Here is a 25059-nt window from a genome sequence, read left to right as displayed (position 1 = left end):
ATTTTTTTTACAAAAATTCTCTTACAGATTGGAGGTGGAATATGCTACTTGGGTAATGGTTTTGGCCGCGCAGAGTGGCCGCACGGTTTGAAGCGTCATGTCAAGGACTGCGCGGCCCCTCCCGCCGGAGGTTCGAGTCCTCCCTCGGGCATGGGTGTGTGTGTTGTTCAAAAATGGTTCAAATGGCTCTGAGCACTATGGGACTTAACTTCTGAGGTCATCAGTCCCCTAGAACTTAGAACTACTTAAACCTAACTAACCTAAGGACATCACACACATCCATGCCCGAGGCAGGATTCGAACCTGCGATCGTAGCGGTCGCGCGCCTCCAGACTGTAGCGCCTAGAACCGCTCGACCACCCCGGCCGGCTGTGTGTTGTTTTTTGCATAAATTAGTTCAAGTTAGTTTAAGTAGTATGTAAGTCTAGGGACCGATGACCTAAGCAGATTTGTCCCTTAGGAATTCACACACATTTGAACACATTTGAACACATTTTGGTAATGGTTTTGTGTGTAATCTTTAATATGTACGTATTTAAAATGAATTTATTGTTATGAAGCAGCATTGATACTTCATGTGTTTTCACTGTAGGGGAATTTCATACTGTTACGTGAGCATTTTGGTGTTGAGTAAATAATTCTTGTTGAGTAGCTACAAAGCTGATTCGTTTACCGATATTGTAACATTTTGGATTGGAAAAAGTGTCTTTTCAATTTCGAAATTCTGCTAATTTTTAGGAGAAAATTAGTATTTAGAAGTTGTGTAAAGGAAATAAAAATTTTGGCAAGGAGCAAGAACGACCCACAGCTCAACCCAGTCCTTCCTGTTACTTCCTCTAGTGGCATAATTCAGAAAGTATTACGGTTAAGCTGTCTATCGCAACCCTATTTCTTCAACCTCAATGCAAAGCACATTGCGAGGGATGCAGGGTTGGATGAAGAAGAAATTAGAATTAAAATAGCTGGGATAAATATAGATAAACTTGGAGGTGCAGATGATACCATCCTGACGAGAGAAAGTGGAGAAGAGTTCCTAAACGTGAAAGAAGAACGTGTAAAGACTAGCCTGATAATTCCACACGTCACACCGTTCCTCGTGGACAAAGGTAGAGCACACACCTGCCGTGATGACCTGCGGCACGGCGACGACGTGCGCGGCGGGCTGGTGCACGACCGGCGGGGCGGCCACGACCACGGGCTTGGCCACGACCACGGGCTTGGGCGCAGGCGGCGGGTGCACGGCAGGTCCGCTCTTGCTGACGACCGCGTTGAAGCCGTTCACCGGGTCCGCCGTGTAGTCGACCGTGCGAACCGAGCCGTCCGGCTCGACCAGCGAGTACTGGCCCTTCACCACGTCCCCGTGGCGCGACTCCGACTGCTGCTTGATGTCGCCCGTGTTGGGGTCCGTCACGCCGTACTTGAAGGCGTACCGCGCGGGAGCCTGCAGGACAGCGCACAGCGTTAGTTGCTACTTTACCGTAATGCGGGAAGGACCCCAAGCTAGACTTCGACACTCGACAGCTAAGCGGGCATTGGAGCTGGACCACTTGCTTAGATGGACGAAGGAGAAAGAGCTTAACGAGTGAGCACTACAGTCACTAAGACCATCCTGGCACCAATCAGAAAGAAACGACGGAAAATCTAAAATTGGGTGGACAAGTGACAATTTGAGCCTATTTCCTCCCAAATACAAGTCCACCGTATTAAGCTTAGCATAACCTCCCCAGAATATTGAGAATATGTTAGATAACTATCTGTTTGGCTTTAGGAAAAGTGAAGGCATCAGAGACAATTCTGATTTTGCAGTTGATAATGGAAAATAAGGTAATTTCCAAGAATGATTGCCTATCGTGTCTATCGAAGTGGCGGGGTCCAAACGATACATATCGAACGTGCTATCGTAAATCGCTCAGATGGAAACCCAGTTCTAAGCAAAGAAGGGAAAGCAGAAAGGTGGAAGGAGTATATACAAGGTATATACAAGGGCGATGTATTTGAGGACAATATTATGGAAACGGAAGAGGAGATAGAAGAAGATGAAATGGGAGATATGATACTGCGTGAAGAGTTTGACAGAGCACTGAAAGACCTAAGTCGATACAAGGCCCCAGGAGTAGATAACATTCCATTAGAACTACTGATAGCCTTGGGAGAGCCAGTCCTGACAAAACTCTACCATCTGGTGAACAAGATATATGAGACAGGCGAAATAACCTCAGAATTCAAGAAGAATGTAATAATTCCAATCCCAAAGAAAGCAGGTGTTGACAGATGTGAAAATTACCGAACTATCAGTTTAATAAGCCACGGCTACAAAATACTAACACGAATTCTTTGCAGAGGAATGGAAAACTGGTAGAAGCGGACCTCGGAGAAGATCAGTTTGGATTCCGTAGAAATGTTGGAACACGTGAGGCAATACTGATCTTACGACTCACCTTAGAAGAAAGATTAAGGAAAGGCAAACCCACGTTCCTAGCATTTGTAGACTTAGAGGAAGCTTTTGACAATGTTGACTGGAATACTCTCTTTCAAATTCTGAAGGTGGAAGGGGTAAAATACAGGGAGCGAAAGGCTATTTACAATTTGTACAGAAACTAGATGGCATTTATAAGAGTCGAGGGGCATGAAAGGGAAGCAGAGGTTGGGAAGGGAATGAGACAGGGTTGTAGCCTATCCCCGATGTTATTCAATCTGTATATTGAGCAAGCAGTAAAGGAAACAAAAGAAAAATTCGGAGTAGGAATTAAAATCCATGGAGAAGAAATAAAAACTTTGAGGTTCACCGATGACATTGTAATTCTGTCAGAGACAGCAAAGGACTTGGAAGAGCAGCTGGACGGAATGGACAGTGTCTTGAAAGGAGGATATAAGATGAACATCAACAAAAGCAAGAGGAGGATAATGGAATGTAGTCGAATTAAATCGGGTGATGCTGCGGGAATTAGACTAGGAAATGAGACGCTTAAAGTGGTAAATGAGTTTTGCTATTTGGGGAGCAAAATAACTCACGACGGTCGAAGTAGAGCGGATATAAAATGCAGACTGGCAATGGCAAGGAAAGCGTTTCTGAAGAAGAGAAATTTGTTAACATCGAGTGTAGATTTGTCAGGAAGTCGTTTCTGAAAGTATTTGTATGGAATGTAGCCATGTATGGAATGAAACATGGACGATAAATGGTTTAGACAAGAAGAGAATAGAAGCTACAGAAGAATGCTGAAGATTAGATGGGTAGATCACATAACTAATGAGGAGGTATTGAACAGAACTGGGGAGAAGAGAGATTTGTGGCACAATTTGACTAGAAGAAGGGATCGGTTTGTAGGACATATTCTGGGGCATCAAGGGATCACCAGTTTAATATCGGAGGGCAGCGTGGAGGGTAAAAATCGTAGAGGGAGACGAAGAGATGAATACACTAAACGGATTCAGAAGGATGTAGGTTGCAGTAGGTACTGGGAGATGAAGAAGCTTGCACAGGATAGAGTAGCATGGAGAGCTGCATCAAACCGGTCTCTGGACTGAAGACCACAACAACAACATCGTAAATCGATCATCCGACTCTGGTAGTGGGCGTTATGAGTATCTTCACGGTGGTCGCTACAGCAACAACAAAAGAAGAGCGTTACAAATATAATTTTAATTGCAAAGGAGACGACTTATCTTACGCGTCGTCGGTATTGTCATATCAAAGTCCATTACGGTGGTCTGGATGGATAATTTGGAAGAGTCGAACCATGCATTCTTCCTGATACTTGTTCGTTTTCCGCACTGTCCACAATGAAATTGTAAACGGTATTTCAGCATCGAAACTGTTCTTACGAAGTTGTACACACTTCGCACCGCCACAGTCTACACAGTTCGTTCTTCCCTCGTCCAGTTGTACTCCATATTTGCGACAAAAAGTCGAACAATTTTCTACGTTGGATAAACTTGGAATTAGATTTTCCATGTGAGAGAATCCGCCGAAGAAACGTCAAGAACACCAGACATCCCACTCACTAACCACATAAATCGTCTGGGATTCCCTAGCAATTCACAAATAATTCCTGGAGGTATGTAATTTAGAACAACTAAGGGAACGACGGGAAACAGCTAAAAATGACGATCACAAATAACTGATCACAACGCCCGCCACCAGTATCGCATGATAGATTTACGATCGCACGTTCGATATGTATCGTTTGGACCCCGCGTCTTCGATAGGCAAACATTCTTGGAAATGACCGAAAATCAAGACACGTTCATAGGGTTTGTCGATCTGGAAAAAGCGTACGTCAATATTAAATTGTTGATGATGTTCGAAATTTTCATAGAAATAGGGGTACGCTATAGGGAGGGATGGATAATATACAATACATGCAAGAGCCAAGAGGGAATAATAAGAGCGGACGATCAAGAACGAATTGCTCGGATTAAAAAGGGTGTATGACAGGGGTGTAGTCTTTCGCCCCTACTGTTCAATCTGTACATCGAAGAAGTAATGATGGAAATAAAAGGAAGGTTCTGGAGTGGGACTAAAATTCAAGGTGAAAGGATTTCTGTTACGATTCGCTGATGATATTGCTCTCCTGAGTGAAAGTGAAGAATAATTACAGGATCTGCTGAAGGGAGTGAACAATCTAACGAATACAAAGTATGGATTCGGAATAAATCGAAGAAAGACGAAAGTAGTGAGAAGCAGGAGAAACGAGAACGGCGAGAAACTTAGCAACAGGATTGATGGTCACGAAGTAGATGAAGTTAAGGAATTCTGCTGACTAGGCAGTAAAATAACCAATGACGGACAGAGCAAAGATGACATCAAAATCAGACTAGCACTGCCAAAAACGGCATTCCTGGCCAAGAGAAGTCTTCTATCACCAAATTTGAGTAAGAAATTTCCGGGAATTTACGTTGGGAGCACAGCATTGTATGGCAGTGAAACATGGACTGTGGGAAAACCGGAACAGAAGAGCATTTGAGATGTGGTGCTACAGACGAAAGTTCGAAGGGATATGTGGTAAAGGAAATGAGAGGATGGTAGCACATCTGTTAAGACATCACGGAATTACTTCCTTGGTACTAGAGGGAGCTATAGAGGGCAAAAACTGTAGAGGAAGACAGAGATTGGATTACACCCATGTCACAGCTTTTGTGCAGGAGAGACTCCTTTAGGGCCTCAGATGCTTAAATCGGAATTTTTTTTTTTCTAATCAGATGCATCAGCCCTTGACGAAAGAGTGAAACTCATGGTTTTTTGCATATGTGAGTGTGACGAGTGGGTGTAGTTGTCATGTCATGATCTGTCAACCTTCCTCGGTGAAACTATTGATGTACAGTGTCTGAATTTGTAGCAGAGTTGATGTCTTTTTTTTCTTTCCACGCCATTTCGACAACTTCCTTAGCTGTATTCGTCAGATACTGAGGGCATGTTTCGTTGCTCTCTGTTTATACTCCAACCAGATTTACATACGTTTCGTAGGAGTTAAAATTAGGGTTTTGTTGGAGTTCATGCAGCAAACAACGAAATATGCGCTCATCTGACGAGGAAAAGCTACGCCAGCCGTCCAAATATGTTGATAGGATATCGACAACAATAACTTAGTTGCCAAAGCAGACGTTAGGAAGTTACGTTGAGTCATGCATGTTCGAATATTTTGCCATAATATTGATCCTGAGGACACTGTCGCTTTTATACGATAGTGCGTAATCCAATATTGTTAGTGCTAGTTTTTGACTTTAATTATGCTTATGAAACGTCTATGCAGGACAAAAACAATGGCTCAGCTTAGCACTGCCAAAGACTTTTGAATCTTGTGCCAGAACTCCTGTAAAACATAGCCAGTGCATTATTATGTACTGCTCTATTGAAGGGATCAGCTTTTCTAGTTTCTTGTCGTTTATAGCTATTTGATATCCTTGTACGCCTTTGTTCAGACTGGACAGAGGAATGAAGCAGAATGAAGCACTCCCAGATAGTGAAAATTTGATTGGAGGACATTTTCTGTCTCATAAAGAAAAAACCAACCTTACAAGAAGCAGCAGGCAGCAGAAACACAGAGAAGTAATATTACATTTTCTACTAGGCAGCGGACCAACTAGAAGACCATGGGTTCGGTTAACCGTTAATTGTGGATTTGGCGAATAATTACTAGTAGCAGTATTCCGCTCAAAGGTCGAGATAAGAAAAGCGACTGTTTATATCATAGCATGGCATACTAGTCTTCCTTCCTGAAGGCTGACATGCCCGCTGTAGACATTCAGTACAAAGTGTACAATAAATGTACTTTGTTATAACAAATTAGATTTATCGAAGATTCAATGAAATGTTTCGGAAACTGGCTGCCTAGAAAAGTAGAGATTTTTAAAGTACGAATACCTGAAGTACAGTACGGGTTTATATTTTCATGTTATAGAGGACTACAAACAAAATACAAATTTTAATTGATTGCTTCAGCTTCTATCCTTATCGAATATAAATTTGAGACTTATATGTCTCCATGAAAATGTAATTCCATCAGAACAAAAATAGCAATATACAAAAACGCATCCTTTTCATAGATTGTATAAAGGACTCGGTAAAGTAAACTGCAATTGTTATGGTTGCATTAAGAAGAAGAGCCATACAGATAAGTTTGTACGGTTAATTCAGAAGATCTATTATAACACAAGAATCCAAATAATTGGGGTTAATGAAAAAAGAACAGTTCGAGTCTCGGTCCGGCACTCAGTTTTAATCTGCTAGAAAGTTTCATAGTATATTAACTTAGGAGTCTGACAGAGCTGCAGCCTTTCATCACTGCTCTTTAATATAGACACTGGCGAAATTGTACGACAAGGAAAATGAAACTACGGAATTACGATATCGACCGACAAGATTATACGATGATGGTGCCATTCTCAGAGATCAAGTTTTAACCTCGAGCACTGAAGTTTGCTATGGACAGCTGTCTATGACTACACAAAATATGTTAGACGTACAACATGCCATTAACAATAAAAACATAAACCGTAGCGTTTTATGGGACAAACCCAGTAACGAAAAAAACAGTGATACGAAATATGTTTATATAGCTAGTAGATAGATTTTCAGTGATTGGGGCCTTGCTAAGATATAGAGGAGACCTAGCTCAAAATGACAAACGGTACAACTAGAAGATCTCTCCTACATAATGTAAGGACAGAAACATAAGTTAATCTTTTTTTGTAAAGTTAAGGAGTACCACTATTGCTGTGTGGGATTGAATCACGGGTAATGACAAAGAAAAAGATAAAATAAGATTACAAGCCAAAGAGTTTAAATTCTTCAGGGGTATAGCAGGATACAGTAAGTTAGAGAATAAAAGACATAAAGATAACAGGAATGAATTGAAAATATTTTATATAAATGATATTTAAAGAAATATGTAAAACGACGCACTGGAAGAGTAGCATGAAGATGGAAGGACCTAATGCAACTGGAATAGATCAAGGAAGGCCTGATGAAGCATAAAAAAAGATTTTTTTATATATCGTAATGCAAGAAAAGAAAACGTCACTCTGAAACAGACACACCGAGGAAATGCAATCAAAATTTCAGACTACTTGCATTATAGTCTCTTACGAAGGAGTCAAAGGGTAATGTTTAGACTGGACACAAGAGTGTTTTATCATGTTGGAGGCTACTTACTCCAGCCTACCTACTACGACTTATGATCTGACTAAACCAGTCAGTTATGTGGACAACGATGGGTAGGACGGGTGAGGGTTGGAATAAAGAAGTAGTCAAACGGGAATACGAACCACGAGCTCAGTATTTTTTTAAATACGCGTAGTATTGCAGAGGTGTAAAAAAAATTCTACGACCAGCCGGAGATGAGAATGGGCTAACGTCCAAAAGATGAGTTTCACGCTAAGAAATCAACATGTTACAATATGAATTCGAAACATTCAGTCTAAGTAAAAGGATTCAAAGACCGTTAGTAGATGAGGAATGATTCATGTTGAAACCGAGGAAAATAATTAACGTCAGAAAAAGAACAATAGGTCAATGAAATGCTTGCCTTAAAAGACCATGGTTAGTTTAACAAATACTTCAAGGTATCTGTGAATTTTATACCTTCTATTTCCATTACTGATAGCAGCTGTATCAGAACAGATAGTTCAAAAAATTGGAGAAAGTTCAAATATAAAATGAAATACCAGAAACTAAAAAGACCGTTGAAAGAATTAATACGTGAAACAGAAAGATTAAATATAACTTTGCAGGCGTGGTTTGGGGGGAAGAGGGTGGGGGGAGTTATTGCAACCGGAGAGAGCAGCAAAGAGTCGAAACTGTACACTGATATACATTAACACAATGTAAATACAGTGATGTGATGTAAGAGTACGAAAATATTCACGAGGATGCTCTGAGAAAATAATTGTTGCCTTGTTAATCTGGTACCGGGAAAAAAACGTCAAAGTAATTAAAATCAGTGGCATATTAGTTACATTTGCTTTTAGCATCTACGGAACAAGAGATATTTCATCAGATGCTCGAAAAACATCAACCGCATTTTGCCAAAGAAGAAACTTGGCTGATATCTCCGGCTTCAAATAACTGACTGAAATACTACATGGGAAAACAGAAGCAAGAATTGCAAAGTACAGATAGCAATATGAAGTTACAGACAACCAGTTCTGAAAATAAAGCAAACGTTACGGAAAAAAATGAAAGTAACTTTCCTGGTATTACTGTACTTAAGACAATGCTAAGTGAAATAAGACGTCAGCAGTTATATAGCTGGATGTGAGTAATGTGGGAATGAAAATTCGTTACATCTACGAATATTGGTTTGAAATGACAACAGCCTTACAAGTATAAGTTGAAAGGTATTAAGGTCCTGAAAAAATATCAGAACACGGATAACTACTGAAGAGCAAAGAATAACCATATTGTTGATCAAAGAATATAATGACATTGAAGCTGAAAGGAGGACCAATAAGAATTAAAATTGCTACTTTATTTTAAATACAATAAACAACACACGCAAAAATTAGGGCGAAAATATTGGAAAAAGAAATCTGTGAAAAATTTCGTTCTTACTTAATAGAAATATACTGATTTCAAATGTTGACCGAAAATTATAAAAAATGTTCATCGCACAGTGAGTTTGATTTCAAACTTCTTCATGAAGTTGAAACTTTGAAAGTGGAAAGTTTCCAAAGAAGTAAATTACTATTGGAGGCAAGGAAAAGAGCTGTTGGATGGGCCATGTAGTGAGTCTATAGGAGGGTCTGTTAATTAGGATGTTGCGGCATGAGGCTGCATTTAGTACAGTAGATAATTTGATGGGCTCTCTGGAGGAGGGCGTGCTTACCGGAAGGAATATCCGTAGAAGAAGAAATGAAAAAAATGAAATACGAAAGACAGATACTGAAATACAAGGAACAGACTACTCATAATGCTAGGTGTCGAATATATGGCAAGTGTGTATGCCACTCGAGATTGAGAGAGGGGTAAAATTGTAGGCTAGAAAAATTGTAGACTGTAGACTAGCGAGAAATACGCATATTCCCTATACGTAGCAGTCCGAAAACCGTAGGCCGTCCAAAGTGGCCGTGCGGTTAAAGGCGCTGCAGTCTGGAACCGCAAGACCGCTACGGTCGCAGGTTCGAATCCTGCTTCGGGCATGGATGTTTGTGATGTCCTTAGGTTAGTTAGGTTTAACTAGTTCTAAGTTCTAGGGGACTAATGACCTCAGCAGTTGAGTCCCATAGTGCTCAGAGCCATTTGAACCATTTTTGAAAACCGTAGTTCGGGTTGAATGAATTATCTTTGAGTACCCATTGTGATATCTCAGAAAGCGACAGAGAGAGAGAGAGAGAGAGAGAGGGGGGGGGGGGGAGGGGTGGAAGAAGAAATAAGAATGATGAAATAAGTATGCCCATCGATTCAGAAGCAAAGGATCTGTGGTCGTTGGACACTTTTGTTTTATGAGAAAGAACTGAAGTGCAACGCTGCTGACAAAAACTTTCTGGATACGAATGTGAAATGTGACGTAAGTGTTCACTCTGATGTGCTTGCTGTATCAGAAGATTCTAGAAAAAGGTGACACACATGGCGAATTAGACTGCAACTGTCGAAATGAATGGGTTTCGTACGACATTGTTACAAATATTCGACACAAGCAGTCAGTCACTGAGTACTGAACGTAGAAAATTTCCAGGAGTAATGATTTTATTATCATGGGAAATACGGGGTATTACTTGGGGCGTGACACCAGGGGTGCATATTGTAATAATAGAGGGAGGCAGAAATATTCCGTTGTTGTTTATAACCATATTACTGTGGCACCATACAATAAATCTAATGAAAGCGTAGCTCTACCGAGCAAAATGTGCAACCAGAGCGTATATACAAATTTTGAAACGTTAATTCAATGCATAACCCTGGAATATTTGCCTGACATATCGAACAGCATACTGTTTTTGAAAAATGAATGCTTCCTGTCTTACGTTATTGTATTTTTGATTATGACATGCATTAAGAATACTAGAACTTCGATTGACCATTGAGATAAATTTGCGTTCTTTTTCTGGTATTGTAACTGGAAATAGGTGTGACGTCTGAAATATGCGGAGCATACTGGAACTATAAAGTGGAGTAACACTAACGAGGTGGAGTTGTTTTTTGTTTGTTTCTTTCAGTAGATGATGGAAAATATATGAAATTTATAGAGCGCTGCTTAATACTAGGATTTTGCGCATTCTCTCAGCACCAACACGAATGACATTAGAAGACCCCAAAACAAGTACTGTTACTTGTAAAGAAGAAGAGAAAGGAAATATATGTAATAATTCCCTGAAATCTGAATCTAATACTAGAAAGCGTATTTTAATACGAATGAAATGATGGTTTTCCATAAAACGCTCCATAGGGTGCACAACCCTTGTAATCGTGAAACAGAGCCCAATCGGAGAAGAATTAATTTCTTTAAATTTATTTGTCGCTGTTTTTACGTATAAAACACAACGTAAAAGCTCCTGCTGACCGAGTTTCACAATTATTACTAGATCCACAGTAGATTAATGATGCTTTTTCCTGATTTTATGAATAGTTTGTGGCACAGTTCCGAAACCTAAGATCATATTTCTCTACTTAAGTATTACTAAGATCTGAATAAAAAGAACTTGATTGAAGATGAGTGTAACTTTTACCAATTTTTATGCGAATACAGAAACAGGGGTCTTTCTAAACAGTATTTGGAAGTTGTAAATGGTTCGTAAGCATAAGGTACATCATTCATGAGAATGTTTTAATCTACCGAGGAAGCAGTTGGGTATAAAAACAAATTAACACCATCACATAAGTTTCCAATATGAACCGTGATATACTCGTAACATGGAAATTGAGTGAGAGGTACATGAATACCCGAAATGCCTCCTTAATTTGGCGAGGAAAGATATTTTAGGTCTTATAACGAGTCCAATAGTTTTTCTGCTAATCACTACTTTTCGAGACGTTTCATCTGCGTTTACACTGTTTAAAACAACGCGTCTTAGTTAAGAGAAATTAAAATTTATTTTCTTTTCCATGATTCAGTACATGTTTATTTTACTTATTCATTAAGTACAAGGACTATTACTTTCACATCTGTACAAGACCCTTCTCATCGACTTAATTGTCTTCCTGGTGTTTTTGAGTATGTTAAGATGTTTCTTTGACGAAAATCTGCTTTTTAGAAAGAGATTTCAAATATGGATTTCCAGTTTATATCGTCAAAATGTTTTTCAGAATTTGTAGTTGTATATATATGTTCATCGCGAATTGTGTAACTACTATTTTATGTAAAAATTAATATGAAATTAGGCTTGTAGCAATCAGTAATTCGTCTTTGTTGGAATAAGTCTCTCTGACACAATGGACGCTAACTTCCGCTACACCTCCGTAATTTACGATGTTATCGTTTTCTTCTTTTTTGCCACAGAGAACTACGACAAAATAAAATTTAAAAAAAAAAAATCAAGAGTTTTCTTGAAGACTCCAAATAAGGAGCTAAAAGAAATTTCGTTACTGTCCCACTCGCTGGAAAGATAAGTTCATGTTCAGACTGTCCTCAAGAACGTAGACGTTTCACTCGCTATAGAAACAGTTTGTTGGCAAGTTATGAGCTACGTGACTTGAGAAAAAACGAGGAGCTTTACGCGAAGACTAGGATAACGTCGTTCCTCAGTTGCAAACGACGTAATCATCCCCGCGGAAAGGAAGAGTCATTGAAGAAGAGGAAATGTTATTCTAAGTGCCGGTAACGATCCTGTTTCTGTTGAAATAATTGCAGAAAGAGATAATAACTACGATTCTTGCATAGGGAGATCTTTCCGCTGTTGTGTACACAATTTTCATGTACAGTTATTACTCATTACTGTCACCAGATAATGACGGACATATTTCTCGGTAACCTACAGTATTTTCACCTTCGCTTGTAGCAAATAGCATCAACGTCGTAATGTTTATATTCACACTTATCCTTTTGGCAAAAATATCTCTGTGCAAACTATTTCCACTCAGGGTTATTACGTGAAAATTTAACCCAGTGAGAGGATGGCCTGTTGACCGGCATGTTATTTAAACACACTATTACTACTATGGCAGCCCCATCTCACTTTTGCAATGGATAGCGTGCCTTCAGTCCCCGAAAGAAGATCTCAGCAAATCGGAAGATTCTGGCAAGAATGAAACATCATAAAGATCCAAAAACTTTGAACTTATCGGTAACGACCGTGTAAGCCTATTTTCTTAAACGACAAAATTATTTAAAAAAATTGAAATGGGACTATCGAGTTTCATATGTTCACACGAGGAACGTTGTTAAGAGTAGGGTATAGCAAACTAGTCACGTTTGTAGCTCTAGACCGATTCTTGATTACAGGGGTAAACTGGAGAACCCGTAAATCGGCTCTGTGACTTTTCCACGCAAGAAGAGAAGACTGTTTGATACAATGATTTCAACAAGCAGAGTAAACTGTAAACGATTGTTATGCAGTCGACGATCACTTAATACCAAGGCTAGTAAAGAAAGTACTTTCTCATACTCGTTCATTCTGTCGATATCCAAAGCTGTTTGGAATGAGAGTGAGATGTAGATGCAGATGTAGAACAACGAAACGAACTACATTAACACGAGATGAACGCCTTTATACAACTACGTACCAGCAGAGTCTGTGAGCAATGGCGTTTTTCGTGAAATGCGACACCAAACGTCCATTCACAACGTTCACTTGGAAACTGGTTGTGATGGACCTTCAATTCTCGTCAGGTTGGAAGCCGATTACGGTTGTCTCCTGTCGGTTAGGATCTCTGTGCGACCACTGTTCTTAGACCTTGTCACATGTCTGTGCACTCCGTCTTCAGGCCACGAGTGGCCTACCGGGACCATCCGACCGCCGTGTCATCCCCAGTGGAGGATGCGGATAGGAGGGGCGTGGGGTCAGCACAATGCTCTCCCGGTCGTTATGATGGTATTCTTGACCGAAGCCGCTACTATTCGGTCGAGTAGCTCCTCAATTGGCGTCACGAGACTGAATGCACCCCGAAAAATGGCAACAGCGCATGGCGGCCTGGATGGTCACCCATCCAAATGCCGACGACGCCCGACAGCGCTTAACTTTGGTGATCTCATGGGAACCGGTGTATCCACTGCGGCAAGGCCGTTGCCCTCACATGTCTGTGAGTGGTAAAATATTCCTTGAAGACATGTTGCACAATCCGCGTTAATACATGGGCTGACAAATAATTTGTCCATTTTATCTTATATTCAGTTCCTGAAATTTGTTATTTGCAAATTTACTTGCTGTTTATTGTGGTCTCTTTATGAAGAGTGTCCCAGCAAGAATATCAATATTTAGGGATATAAAAGGAACGATCATTCGAAGCAATAAAATTATAGTAAACATGGGCCCTTCCATGGATACCTTCATCTCCGATACTGTGAAACAAACCTACTCTACTGCATACGTGTACTCTTTGCTTTCCGTTTACTGAGTGGTGATGGTATGGTCGAAACAAGAAAAAAAGTCCGGTAAACAAGGGCTCTAAAGCGAATACCTGAAGAGCTGTGGGTACTTGTTCATCCTTGCTGCGGTGAGACACATTTTTCCTGCTTGAAAGGTGCTCATAGCCCTTTGAGGTATGCATTTTAGAGCCCATGTTTAATAGTTTTTTTGCTTCGAATGATTATTCCTGTCATATCTCTGAATACTCACCATTCCTGCACTGATAGCCTATCGTAATTGGCTTTATCAGTCGTAGCGTGTTTACGTGAAACGTACTCCTATTTGAAATGAGCAGCTAAACGTTAAACTCTATAGAATAATTAAAGCACTGTGGAAACTTCAAACGCTGAAAGTAACATTTTTGTTAGGAGACTAAAAAAACAGTCTATTTTTTGTACATAACTTTTTTTGTATCCAAAAAATAGAGGAGGCATTCTGACACCACAGAATTATGCTACTCACATCACCGCAAAAAATAAAGAGAGAAATTAGAAAATAAGTAGTTTATTGAGAACGTTCTAAGTGCCATACTAGGTAACTGACTTGTTCCAAGCGCTAATAACAAAGTTTTTCTTTCAGAATTCATGTACAGATGTACAGCAGTAATGTTGTAACTAACAGAACTGCAATCAACAAAAATCATTTCACATGCTTTTAAACTGTTTACAGGAGAATAACAAAACTGAATTCAAGGAAATGTAATCTTGCAGTACTAACTTCTATTTCTTACACAACTCCGTTATCGGGCTCAGATGTCGCAGTGTTTACAGAAGAACTCTCTGAGCTGTAGAGAAAGAAATAGTAACATCGACAACAGGTCTTTCTGTTTTGCAACTGATAAACATGGCTGATATTTCAGAAGAAGTACGGCATTCCATACATCATGTTCTTTCAAGACACTAACGTTTTTCTATTCTGAGGTTTTAGAGCGAAAAATTTTAATATCTCCTTGAGATAAATGCGTTTGAGAAACCTTAATCATACTGAGTTTGGATCTTTTACAATTTTGCATGGAAAATAATGTTTCAGTAGCGTTTTTAAAATCAATGAAGTCATTCATGTGGATTGGAATTATAGGGCATCTTACAATCTTGCATAAATCTGGCTGAACAAAAGCCGCGCTTACCTTTCTTCCACCATGTACCATCCAATAGTGAGTAAAACATGTTCTTCAAGATTAGGTACCAGGAAGAACATTAAGGGCATGCAACAGAGTACCGACAACATAACAGCGTCGAAAACATGTCTGGTGAAAATGTGGCACTTAGAACGTTTGACACTTCCACTCTTCAGTTATTGGACTGTGTTTGCATGCACACTTGGAAATGGAACTTGAGGCAGGTGTTACGTTGAGACGACATTACTTACGTAGTAGTCGATGGCGACGGGCCTGACGAAACCCGGCAGCGCAGACGTGACTCGCCACACAGCAAACGCCGCCAGCAGCGCCTGCACAAACAACGGCGTTACTACACACGACAAGTAGTACGAAAGTGTGAAAGCGGTGTGTGCCCGCTGGGTACGTCGTCACCTCAAATAGTAAACGATGGACTATAAAGAGCCGGCTTTAACGGGTAGAACATAAATCCACTTGGGGCAAAAGCTAGTATCAACTGAACATCCATAACATGTAACGTATCACTGGAAAGCTGTCAACACTATACGGGGACATAAATGGCACGACAGATACACTACGTGATCAAAAGTATCCGGACACCTAACTGAAAATGACTTATAGGCGCTTCAGTCTGGAACCGCGGGACCGCTATGGTCGCAGGTTCGAATCCTGCCTGGGGCATCGATGTGTGTGATGTCCTTAGGTTAGTTAGGTTTAAGTAGTTCTAAGTTCTAGGGGACTGATGAGCTCAGAAGTTAAGTCCCATAGTGCTCAGAGCCATTTGATTTTTTTGAAAATGACTTAGAACGTCGTGGCGCTCTCCATCGGTAATGCTGGAATTCAGTATGGTGTTGGCCCACCCCTAGCCTTGATGACATCTTCCATTCTCTTAGGCATACGTTCAATCAGGTGCTGGAGGGTTTCTTGGGGAATGGCAGCCCATTCTTCACTTAGTGTTGCACTGAGGGGAGGTATCGATGTCAGTCGGCGAGGTCTGGCACGAAGTCGGCAATCACCATCCCCGAATTGCTCTTCAACATTGGCAAGAAAGAAGGTGCTTAAAACATCGTTGTAGGCCTGTGCTGTGATAGTGCCACGCAAAACAAGAACGGGTGCAAGCCCCTCCATGAAAAACATGACCACACCATAACACCACCGCCTCCGAATTTTACTGTTGGCACTACACACGCCGGCAGATGACGTTCACCGGGCATTCGCTGTAACCACACCCTGCCATCGGATCGCCACATTGTGTACCATGATTCGTCAATCCACACAACGTTTTTCCATTGTTCAATCGTCCAACGTTTACGCTTCTTACACCAAGCGAGGAGTCTTTTGGCATTTGCCGGCGTGATGTGTGGCTTATGAGCAGCCGCTCGGCCAGGAAATCCAAGTTTTCGCACCTCCCACCTAACTGTCATAGTACTTGCAGTGGATCATGATGCAGTTTCGAATTCCTGTGTGATGGTCTGGATAGATGTCTGCCTAATACACATTACAACCCTCTTTAACTGTCGACGGTCAGTCAACAGATGAGGTCGGCCTGTACGCTTTTGTGCTTTACGTGTCCCTTGACGTTTCCACTTCACTATCCGACCTGGCTTTCACATAGTCGTTATTTCCGAAACAAATATTCATATCTTAGGAGGAGATTTCCTTCTCTAGAAATGTCATAATACGCGAGAATAAAAGCTCTTCCGAAATTCTATAACAGACCGTCGTCAGCGATATAAGCCTGCAGTTTTGTGGATTTGATTGACGACCCTTCTTTAAAACGCGAATGAGCTGTGACTGTTTCCAATCAGTAGGAACTCTTCGCTCCTCTAGAGATCTACGGCAGACTGTTGCAAAAAGAGGAGCTAGTTCTTTTGTATATTCTGTGGCGAATCGAACTGGCGTCTCGTCAGGTCCAATGGCCATCCCCGTTGAGCCATTTCAGTTGCTTCTCGATCCCATGATCACTTATTTCGATATGTCGTTTTGAGGCTTGTGAAACAGTTTTGGAAAAATGCGTTTAGTATTTCGGCCTTCTCTGTGTCATCCTTCATTTCTAAGCAAGTAATGAAGGACTAGCACAGGCAAAGAGGACTTTCCTGGCCAAGAGAAGTCTATAGTTATCAAACATAGGCCTTAATTTGAGGAAGAAATTTCTGAGGATGTACGCGTGGAGTGCAGCATTCTGTGGTGGTGAATCAAAGACAATGAAAAAATCAGAGCAGATGAAAATCGAAGCGGTTTGAAATGTGGTGCTACAGACGAATGTTGAAAATTGAGTGGACTGATAAACTAAGGAATGAGGAGATTCTCCGGAGAATTGGTGAGGAGAAGGATATGTAGAAACACCGTCTAGAAGAAGGGGCAAGATGACAGGATACGTGTTGTGACACTAGGGAATAATCTTCACGGTAATGGGGCTGCAAAGCGTAAAAGCTGCAGGGGATTTGAATAATTCCAACAAATATTTAAGATAGTTATCGTTTATTGTTTCGCCTCAGTTGCACACTTTTATATTACATGTTTCGATCACTCTGAATCCTCATGAGATCTAAGTAGTTGCGTCAGCAACATGTCTTCTCTACTCCGAACCATATATCAGAGGACTCCTCTACTCAGAATGCTACTCTACTCAGAGTGCTACTCTACTCAGAGTACTACTCCACTGCAGTGCACAGGCCCTTGAGTAGACGTGTTGCTGACGCAACTACTTATATCTGAAGATAACCCAGAGTGACCGGAACATGAAACATGAAATATAACCAAAAATGTGCAACTAAGACGGAACAATAAATGAGAATTCTCTTAAATATCAATACATTTTCTGAATCTCTCCAGACGTGTATGTCAGCCGCAGTGATCCAAGAAATAATTGAGGACTTAGAATAAAAGTACTACTCTGAGATGAAGAGGTTAGCGCACGCCACACAAAACCAGAAGACTGATGACACAAAAAGTGTAGAATAGCCTAAATCCAGATGAAAAGTCGAATCTGAACCGTCATCCTCCGGAACACAAGTCCAATGTCTTACTCTGCGCTGGGGCATGGGGCGCCGAGAGAAAAGGAGGCGCAGAGAGACTTCAAGCGACACTTGTATTTTCTGTACAGTTGTTCACATAAAAAATGAACTGTATGTAATTGGAGGACGTGGAAGGCAAGTCAGCAGCCTACAGCCCGTCTGTATCGCAGAGTTTGGGATCACTGTTAAGTTCAGTTGGAGTGCGATTGTTAATGTCGATGGTCACAACTGCTCTACAGTCGTATCTCGCATCGGTTCGTGCACTAATAGACTTAGGTTGGGTTGTCAGTTGTCATCACTGCGAATACCAGCTACGTTTTTTAAGTAACCAGTCAATCACGCAACACGACGAGCAATATGATGAAGCTAGGTGGCACACAACTTTTAGTATCCGACATTTATTCGGATTTCCCATCCAGCCCGAGTATCGATGTGAGGACAGTTCGATGCTTTGACTCCGCGGATGGCACACGTCCTTCTCGCTGCTCCTTGCCCTGTTTATGTTTTTCGATTGCGTAGCCTTACGAGGACTTTCGCTACGCTCTGGACTTTCCTTCTGACTGGCCGTGCTCTCCGACGTCATCGACCACAGGCGCTACCTGTTTGTTCAGCCACTCTCTTCGGCACCGACTGTGTTCTACCTAAGCCGAGTGGGATAGAAAACAAAACAGGAAACGACCCATTTACAGGAGAAGGCAGGACCGTCCGTGTGGTTGTAGTGACAATAACAGTCAACGTGAACTTTTAACACAATTTAATGAAAACACTGACGATGATGAAATATCTGGTCGTACAGTTTAAAGCGCAGCCCCCTAAGTTGCGAGAGGAGGAGGAGTTGGACCAGGCCCGGATCGAATCTGCGCGGTGAATTAACGATGGTGGTCTGGTACACCGGACAGCCTGAGTGTGGTTTTTAGGCGGTTTACCACGCTCGTATAGGAAAACGTTGGATTGTTCCCCAACTTTCGTTTCAGGAAATCCGATAGACAAACAGCTGACATACCATAACACACAGTATAGACTTAACACGATTCACTGACAGATGGTGCACACGACTTCTCTGATGATAATGATTATGATGATGATGATGATGATATTTGGTTTGTGGGGCGCTAATCTGCACGGTTATCAGTACACATACGAATTCCCAATCTTGCCACTGTCCAGTCTCGCCGCACACCGACCGGGAATCGAACCCGACAACGACTTCCTTCCCATAGGCTACCTTGATAACTGTGGCGTCAGGGTGGCCAACCGGCTTCAAAGTAAGATAAAAAACAAAATTTGTGACGTCCTGAAACAGCAGACTCGGTACATGACGGAGTAAACGCTGGGGAAACAAGAAAGAAGAAGTTGACAGTGAAAAAATGTGTGGCTAGGGTGATGGTACAGTTAGGCATGAAAATGATGTTATTGTCGGTGATGCTGAGGAGGCATTAGTGATGGAGGCTTGTGAGGGAGAATGTAGCTTCCATAGTTTGCATACAAGGAAATGGAGGGCGGTGCCGGTGACATGCAAAGTGGCGAAGAGTATCACGAGAGTTCGAGAGTTGTAAAGGTGGCTGTGGGTGCAGGTCTGTGAATCCGACTCTGAATGCAATGTAACAAAGTCGGACAGCATCGTAAATAATCATTGATTGGGCTCAAACGTGAAGCGTTAAATTTTTTTAAAAGAGAAATTTCCACCAAATCATCAAGGAAGCCACTGCTCGTCAGTCTGGAAAGATCACGAAGTAAAAAAAAGAAAAAAAAAAAAGGGAAAAAAATGTGAGGATCTATGCGATTCGTCATGGTCTAATTTCTTCAGTGGAAAATTGTGACAGAGATGATCAACATTCTCCAGTGGGAGAAGATGCAGCAAAGCGACTTACCTTTAACATCCTTACTCTTAAAATTCTGTTCTCAAACGAGCCAAGAAATCAAGAAATGTATTGCTTTCTCACACATACACGTTGGGTGATGACCATGGCGATAAAATCAGAGAATTTAAAAGACACTGGGAAGCGTTTCAATAGCCATTCCTCCAATATACCATAAACGAACTGGATAAGGAAGGCGGGAAAATGGTACTAGCTCACTATCTCTGCGCGCAAACCGTACAGTCGCTTGAAAGTTAGAGAAGTAGGTGAAGATTTGAAAATCTGCGCACAGAAGGAAGGTGATATGAAACTTGTAAGGGCGTACCCCTACTAGTTGTTTCTTTAAGACTAGCCACACGAAACGCGCAAGAGCCCACCTTAATGCAGAGTTCCGACACATCTTCGGCGCTAGAAGTAGTCAAAAACTCCGAGAGTACACATCATAAGATGAAAGAATCGTGTCTTTAGTCTTCAAGGACGTTTTTATTCCACGTCGTTACTCTTCCCTATTCACGTATACGGGTTCAAGGAAGGGAGTCCAGTCAACGTCGAGGTAATTGAAAGGCTTCAAAAAGTACATTACACGTTACTATGGCAGGCCAAATAACTTTTACCGAATACTGCAATACACTTCGAAGACAGATAGTGGATGCTATTTTCCAACATAGTCGCCATGTTTCTGTATACGAAGGTCGGAACGTTCTAGCAATCGCGGAGGTTGAAAATACTGCTTCAGTTGTAAGGTTCTTTTTATTGTTCAGCAGTTAAAACACGACCGGTTTCCGGCTCTTGCATGCCCATCATAAGGTATTTTAACTTTGTACTGTGAACCCGAGCGCCACGATGGACGAGTACAAGACGCGATGTATTACCAGCGAGCGCAGACATCCCGCAACCGATCGTGTTTTACTACTCAAAAATAAAAAGAAACTTACAACTCAAGTAGTATTTTCAACCTCTGCTATAATGCTCAGTTGCGAGTGTTCCCCCAGCAGGATTATTTGTTCTACCAATCGTTCATATCCTCGACGACAGAACTCAGTTCCAGGGCCATGCAGTCATTCGAGAACCACTGTGCGAAGATACTCACTGACCGTTGGAAGATCTTTTTCGCTACATACCTTATTTACGCTTCCCGAAAATACTGCCTGATTACTGTCGTATGCGATCGACGTCGACGCTCTCCTTCCCGGTCAGCCACGTCTGCGCTGTCTTGATCACACTGTTGACACAGTTTCACTACTGCTGGACGTGACATTGCACTAATTGATACATAAAGCACTAGAATTTCACTGTCAATTCGTTTGCGGTTTAGACGTTTCGCCTATAAGAGTTCTGCAGTACCGTGTACTTTGGAGTACGTCTCCGGTTGCAGCGTGATTTAACTCCCACACTCCTATGTATCTGTTAGTAGCAGAACTGTGTCTGCAGGCATCACCGTTCGTGTATTCCCTTCTGATAATCCGTCACTCTTGTTCTGAAATGGTCTTATCGTGGAACGACATAAGTAACTTACTTTCTGAAGTCACTGCGTACACGATATTGTGAAGGGAAACAGCAGAGAGTACCACGGTAACGATTGTTCCAAAGCACGATAACCTATGGTCATGATGTTGAACGGGGACGCGAGACTGTTACTCCAGAATGGAAATCCACTGTCTTAACCACTCCACTATCTGATTCTGTCCCATCATCAACGGCCAGTATGCCTTTCACGATAGAACTGATGGTGCGTGTGCTCCTTGCCCGTCATTAAAATAATGCTACAATAGTGACAGGAGCTTTCGCATTAATCAGTAGTCCGTGGCTGCCGTAGAATTCAAATTCTAACAAGACTGGTGTAACAATAGGACCGAATTATGTAGGACTTGTCCAGTGTGGAAACTGTTTCCAGCCGGCCGCGGTGGTCTAGCGGTTCTAGACGCTCAGTCCGGAACCGCGCGACTGCTACGGTCGCAGGTTCGAATCCTGCCTCGGGAATGGATGTGTGTGATGTCCTTAGGTTAGTTAGGTTTAAGTAGTTCTAAGTTCTAGGGGACTGATGACCACAGATGTTAAGTCCCATAGTGCGCAGAGCCATTTGAAGCATTTGAACTGTTTCCAGTTGAGAGTCAACAGAAGGGCATCATGCAGTGCACACAGAACTAGTGTTAAGTGCTACGCTGAGAGATTTTAATGATGAAGGGACTTATAATTTTTCTCATTTGTTCAATAGTCTTCAACGGGAAGCAAAGCAATAACTCATATCTTATGACAATCAACATATAATAGTGTAACTGTAGGCTCCTAGTGGGAGCAAACGATTGTCAAGCTCAAGCATGTTAGACGAAAAAAGTAGTAGCTCCGGATAACATTTAAAGCGATTAGCATATTGTTTACAGGAAAATAAGAGGAGAATTAACAAAAAAAAATAGGAGTCCATAGGAAATAACCATTATGAGATTACCTCCGCGTTATGTACCTGTAAATGGTAGGCATAGAAAAACAGGTACGTCCGTGAAACACAAAACTATCATAAAACTTAAATACCGGGCAGACGAGTACATTAGTCACTCCAGTGCGCACACACAGACGAATCGTTAACCGTTTACAGAAAGGCGCAGCGATCGAATCACGTGCGCAACCGCACGCACACTGCCTCTGCGTGGCCACAAGGCAGCAGCGATCATGAGACATTTATGTTTCAAGCAAACACTGTACGTAAACATGGGTAAATGTCGCGACGGAGTGGCCAAGAGGGACAAACATGTTTAGCCGTGACCATGGCCATACGGTGTTTTGAAGCTGCTGCATTCGTTGGCGTTCCGCGGCCGACTGTTCAGCGTGTCTACAAGCAGTGGTGTAACACACGTGACCACGAAACAAGACGTCAGAATTGCGATCGGAAAAAAGATTCTGACTGAGAGATACCAGAGACGCGTTTGACGGCTTGTGAATCAACATAAAAAAAATGGTTCAAATGGCTCTGAGCACTATGGGACTTAACATCTGTGGTCATCAGTCCCCTAGAACTTAGAACTACTTAAACCTAACTAAGGACATCACACACATCCATGCCCGAGGCAGGATTCGAACCTGCGACCGTAGCAGTCGCGCGGTTCCGGACTGTAGCGCCTAGAACTGCTCGGCCACCACGGCCGGCGAACCAACATCGCTTTCAAGCCCGACAGCCTGTCAGCAATGGAACGCCGCGGCGGGAACAGCATGCGGTGGGCATTTGGAGTGCGTCACCACGCAAGAGGCCATTGCTCACGTACGCACATAAAGACAACAACGTTCATCGGACTGGAAGAACATATGTCTGGTTTTATGAACAACCCCCGCCATATTACACCTCGACTGAGCCGCAAAATCAGCTGAATTGAACTTCATAGAAAGTCTGAGGGAGAATTCAGAACAACGAGTAGAATGGTGACTTTTGCATCCCCGCAAGTTGGCGAAACTGCGTGATCAAATTCTCAGCGAGTGGATTAACCTGTATGTGCAGAATCGCGTGGACTCACATCCTAACTGAATCTAGGCGATTGTCAAGTCCATGGGTGGAATTACACTGTGTCTAAAGATGCATGTAATGATTTCTCTAGGGGTTACTAATTTTTTAGTCGAGTGAGATTATATTTGAGACACGTTACTGCCGATCATTAAGGACATCGTGTTGGCATATACACTAGAAGTATGAGACCGGTGACGCTCGGCTGCGCCGCGCCGCGCGCCACTGTACCGGAGCACTCACCTGCATCGGTCCCATGGTGGAGGAGGTCCTGCGCAGCGGCGGCGCGGCCGCACTTTTATACGGGCGGCCGGTGCGTGTGCCGGGCAGCGCCAAGGCGAGGGAGGGCGACGCGGTGTGTGCAACGCGGCTGCCCCCTCCAGACGCCGGAGATGGGGTCACCGCTTCCTCCGCCGGCCTAACCTCGGCTGCAGGGGCGCAGCCACCGGCGGGTGCCGGCGCTCGCCGTCCGACGTCCGCCCACTTCTCTCGCCGTTTACTCCGTCACTGGAATGTAGCCGTGTGGGGTGGATCATAATTGTCAAGAGAAAGCTATCGAAGGGCTGCATCTACGTCCACTGCTGCGTGAAGCCGTCATCACGCGGGATATTAAAGCTGATGTGGACGTGGCGCTGCTCGAGTTCTGTGACGTCAGTTCCTGCTATTTCACACTGAGGAAAAATTGACGCACGTGAAACATGAAATAAGTTCTGCGATAATTCGGTAACATGCAACAAAACGTTTATCTAACAAGAGGTACAAATGCTCTTTACGTCGCAAGCAGAACTTGGTAGACGCCATACTGAATTTCATAGTTTCCAGTAAAAGGCCATATTTATCGGGTTTTATATTAGAAGTTATGTTCTAGAAATGTGCTGTTTGAAAACACCTGCGCATTTGGAACATCTCGAAACGCATCGTTATTGGCACGATTTGTTGTAATGAAATGAGAGCAGACATATTATGTAAGTTTGCAGGCTTTCGTGGCCGTTGACACTGAAGTTAAAATAATCTGGGTTGTTAGGCCCCGTCATGTTTCCTCTAAAATAATCGGTTTCGACCCCTCTGCAGAGATATTTTTCAGGAACTTCCGGTGTCCACAATTGCTAGAACAATAGTGTTCTAGCAATACTGGACACCGGAAGTTCCTAAAGAAGATCCGAGCAGAGACCTCGAAACGTCGATTACTTTAAATGGCTCTAAGTACTATGGCACTTAACATCTGAGCTGGCCGGAGTGGCCGTGCGGTTCTAGGCGCTACAGCCTGGAACCGGGCGAACGGTACGGACGCAGGTTCAAATCTTGCCTCGGTTCAATTAGTTCTAAGTTCTTGGCGACTGATGACCTCAGAAGTGAAGTCGCATAGTGCTCAGAGCCATTTGAACCATTCGAACTTAACATCTGAGGTCATGAGTCCCCTAGATTTAGAACTACTTAAACCTAACTAACCTAAGGATATCACACACATCCATGCCCGAGGCGGGATTCGAACCTGCGACCGTAGCAGCATGGCCGTTCCGAACTGAAGCGCCTAGAACCGCTCGGCCACAAAGGCCGGCTCGATTACCTTACAAACAT

At 42.4% G+C, this 25059-nt stretch overlaps 1 protein-coding gene across 1 annotated transcript in view; it reads right to left on the bottom strand.

The window, feature by feature from the left end:
* The window catches only part of LOC124711876 (cuticle protein 19-like), a 35655-nt gene extending 11870 nt beyond the window's left edge, over window positions 1–23785 (bottom strand). Inside the window, exons 1-3 of the mRNA XM_047242115.1 lie at window positions 23725–23785; window positions 15367–15447; window positions 1120–1441 (exon numbers count right to left, since the gene is read on the bottom strand). Of these exons, the coding sequence (XP_047098071.1) occupies window positions 1120–1441; window positions 15367–15447; window positions 23725–23739 (418 nt within the window). The 5' untranslated portion in view covers window positions 23740–23785. The remainder of the gene's footprint in view (window positions 1–1119; window positions 1442–15366; window positions 15448–23724) is intronic.
* Between the last annotated feature and the right edge of the window lie 1274 nt (window positions 23786–25059).

This window comes from Schistocerca piceifrons, chromosome 8 (assembly GCF_021461385.2).
Source record: "Schistocerca piceifrons isolate TAMUIC-IGC-003096 chromosome 8, iqSchPice1.1, whole genome shotgun sequence".
Taxonomy (NCBI): Eukaryota; Metazoa; Arthropoda; class Insecta; order Orthoptera; family Acrididae; genus Schistocerca; species Schistocerca piceifrons.
This window is presented reverse-complemented; position numbering and strand designations above follow the sequence as displayed.